General features: G+C 37.3%; 1 protein-coding gene across 1 annotated transcript; it reads right to left on the bottom strand.

The window, feature by feature from the left end:
* Positions 1–1,758: 1,758 nt before the first annotated feature.
* LOC136042859 (uncharacterized) lies at positions 1,759–2,724 on the bottom strand. Its single transcript, XM_065727788.1, has one exon. The coding sequence runs from the start codon at positions 2,722–2,724 to the stop codon at positions 1,759–1,761; it is 966 nt and encodes a 321-aa protein (XP_065583860.1).
* Between the last annotated feature and the right edge of the window lie 984 nt (positions 2,725–3,708).

Here is a 3,708-nt window from a genome sequence, read left to right as displayed (position 1 = left end):
TGCTCAACTTCTGAATATCGTAATTTTCTTTTCCAAAAACTTTTACACAGAAAATATTGTATTTAGTATGAGATCATAGTAATGCTTGCTGTTAATAAAAAATAATCGGTTTTTCATTTAAAGTATTGATTCATAAACTATTAGTAGATTAGCCCTCGAAATTGAACCCCTGCACACGTTTGGGAAGCGAAATCTTAAGATTTTTCTAAAAAGGTCCTGTACCTTTGGAGAATAAAAAAGGGCATCTTTTTGGTTTATATTCGGAATATAAGGTATATCATAATTATAAGCTGTGCTATACAGCTACAATAAAGATGTAAACTTCAAAATATAAATTGTATTTTATTTAAGAACATAGAGGATTCTTTTGCAAATGATTAATAGACATTAGTTTTGAGTAGGAATCGCAAGTATAAAGGTAGTTATTTGGAGCTGGGTGTGTCCTATGAGCTCTGTTTAATGGTCAGCGACCCAAAATGGCTAAACATAGTTGTTGTTTGTGCTTTTCCTAATTTTACCCATTAAATGTTTGTTCTATAGCTATTTGTTTATATGTGACTTATGTATTTGGATTTACGCATGAATATATGTGTATATATATATTTGTATGTACATGTATTTATGTTATATATTTGTATGCTCTAGAGTATATATGTGTTTGTTGTTGTGTTATGCTGAAAGAGTAAACTGAAAAAGTAAATTTATGGTACGTAATTAATACATTTCTTGTATTTGCCTCTGTTTTCTGCGCTTGTTTAGATTTGACCAACGATTAAAGACGGAAATAGGGAACTGCACTTAAATGAAAAGGCGTATCAAGAGAAAATAGACTAAAAACAGATTTTATCAATCAGTTTTAAAGGTGTAGCTTTCCTTTAAAGGTGTAGCTTCCTTTTTAATCAATTGTTACTAATTTGTTTGCACGGTTCATTACGGTAACGGAAAGGAGATGCTGCTCTAAACATTTCATTATTCCGCAAAATGATTCTGCTCGAATTTTAAAATTTTCAGCTTTAATAGTTTAATTTAATTAACGTATTCTAATTAAACTTTTAATCGAATTGAATGCATTTATTTTGGAAGTACGATAACACAATGAATGCATTAATTGATTGTCGGAAGTACGATAACACTATAAAATGTATTGTATGAAATAAACCCAATGAAAATAATTATTTAATGAATAGTTATGATAGTTCAAACCCGATGAATAGGGAAGATTAATGTGATTAATATTAAAGATTAATATTAATATGTTAGAGTTTTAAATATAACAAACAGAGGAAAAGAAATGGTATATCGAATTTGAATTGGCTTGAGATTTAGCCTTTTCTATTACATAGTGTCTGAAGCGTTTTCAGTTCAAAATCCAGCAGCCAAGTAAAAAAAGGTAAAAAGGTAAAGGATGCGGCATTTAGACTTTACAGTCCGTACCGGCGGTCAAGTAATGGCAGCCAAGTAAGGACGGCAAACATCTTTCTCGGGAGATTAAACGGATAGTTTAAGTCCAGGGGAGCAAGAAATTTGTTTCGAAACGGATGAAATTCCCCTATCATAAAACAGGTTAAAACAGTCTACAACTTTCCAAATTTCACGGGACACATCCTGAAAACTCTGGTCGTCACAACTCTGGCAGCAACTTTGAGCGTCGTCCTAGGGCAAGTTTTCGCCGAAATATTTGACCTGAAATTTACGGAGACAAAGGCCAGAGAAGCCAGAATGGGCGTATTTCAAGACATCCACAAAGTTGGTTAACATTTATTTTTTGTCTCCATCAGATGATCCGTCAAGCCAGAATACACAGCGATTAATATCATACTTTTCATTCAAGAGAATAACGGCCCCAGAAGGTTGTCCGTCACGTCCTGCTCTACCTTGTTCCTGCATCCAAGACGACATGTTTTTTGGCAAGCCAAAACAAACAACATAACGAACATCTGGAAGATTCAAGCCACAGCCATACGCGGTTGTGGCGCAGAGTATTTCAATTTCCCCATTTCTGATTGCAGCAAGAATGTGATTTTTATCCAGTGATGAGTATTCTCCAGTGAACCCAGCATCCTTGACTCCTAAACTGGAAATGGCAGAATATGCAGCATTGGCCTCCCACGCATACGAGAAATATACTATGGCTGGCTGTCCATTAACTGTTCCAATGATCCTCTTGGCAGCTTCAGACCAACTTTCAACCCAATCCACACTACCTTCCAAACCTGAAGGTGGGTTGTAATGCGAAATATCCAGCCTCACATTTGGCCTATCAACAGTCATCCAAACTACACAGTGGTTGTGAAGAAACTCCTCTATAATCAGTTTCTCGTCTTTGGGCAGCAGAGTTGCTGTCAATAGAAGGAAAGTTGCGCGAGGGAAAAAATTTCTGAAGCTCTTCACTTCTGAAAAGGAACTTCTAAAGCCACACCATTCGTAGAGTAGATGGCGCTCGTCGACGACTACAAATTTCAACCGTCTGTCTAAAAGAGATCTATGCCTCAGAACGAATCCTAACGATCCTTCCCGGCCCATAGAAATTTCTGGAGTACCTACTAAAATCACAGGTTTATTTTCAGACAAATCTGAAATGGCGGTCACTTGTTGGTCGTATTCGACAAGAGTAATTTTCTCACCAACAGCAAAGGAATCGATGCCATGAGAAAGTAAAAAATCACTTTGATGCTTGCGCAGTGCTATGGTTGGAACAACCAAAAGAGTAATACCTGGTTCCATAACAGATGGAATTTAATAGCAAATCGACTTTCCACTTCCAGTGCCTGAAACAACCAAAGCATCTTCTTTTTTTAGAATGTTTGTAATATTACGAATCTGAAAATTTTTCAGCTGCATGATGCCAAAATTTCGTAGTGCACAGCTAGCGACAGCATCCAAGATCATTTGAGACGGTTTCGTAACAGGCACCATAACTTCTGAAACCAATAAATGAGGGTCAGGTAGACCGGAATGGGAAACTTTGGAGTGAGAAACCGGTCGACCAAGGTCAGTCAATGGTAGATCTGACACAGACAAATTCTCGTGACAAGAATCATTATTGGAATTGAGTATTGGAAATTGAATTGTGGAATTGAGAGCACGATCTGGCTGCATGAAAGCTTCAGGGGCAAGTTCAGTCAACATTTTGCAAAGTTCGAAGACAGTGGGACGAGCTTTCGGCTCAAACGCGCAATATTTCAGGAAAACTTCTTTTAGGGGACTTGAAATATCTTCATGACAAGGCATCACTCCACTCCTAATTTTATTGACTATCACGTCAACAGGAAAACCATTCTTTTCGAAGGGAAAGTTGATTGTAAAATCATGTAGCTCATATGGAAACATTCCAAAAGAAAACAGGTCACAAGCAAAGGTAGGGCGTTTTCTGTCGTATCTTTCTGGGCTCATAAAACATGTTGTCCCACTCCGATTTTGCTGAGACTGATCTTGAGTAGTTGAAGTAACGACTGATGTCACAAGTGATAATCGGCTTTTTCCAAAATTTGCTAATATAAAGAGCCAAGAGTCATCGTGCCCCCTGCTTTCAGTGACCAAAACTTTAGCCGATTTGAGGTCAGCATGGATTATCTTTATCGATTGAATATACCTTAAGCCCTCTGAAACCTGACAAGCCATCGAACTAAACAAGGCAGGAGCAATTTCTCTGCTTACTTCACTACACAAGACGGACAGGAAACCAAGAATTAGCCTGGCATTGTTAAA

This window comes from Artemia franciscana, unplaced genomic scaffold, assembly GCF_032884065.1.
Source record: "Artemia franciscana unplaced genomic scaffold, ASM3288406v1 Scaffold_2229, whole genome shotgun sequence".
NCBI classification, from domain to species: Eukaryota; Metazoa; Arthropoda; class Branchiopoda; order Anostraca; family Artemiidae; genus Artemia; species Artemia franciscana.
The sequence above is the reverse complement of the archived record's forward strand: the minus strand, read 5'-3'. Positions and strand labels throughout refer to the sequence as shown.

Coding starts and splice junctions, on each gene's coding strand:
- LOC136042859 (XM_065727788.1), bottom strand. CDS start 2,724: ATGGAACCAGGTATTACTCTTTTGGTTGTTCCAACCATAGCACTGCGC.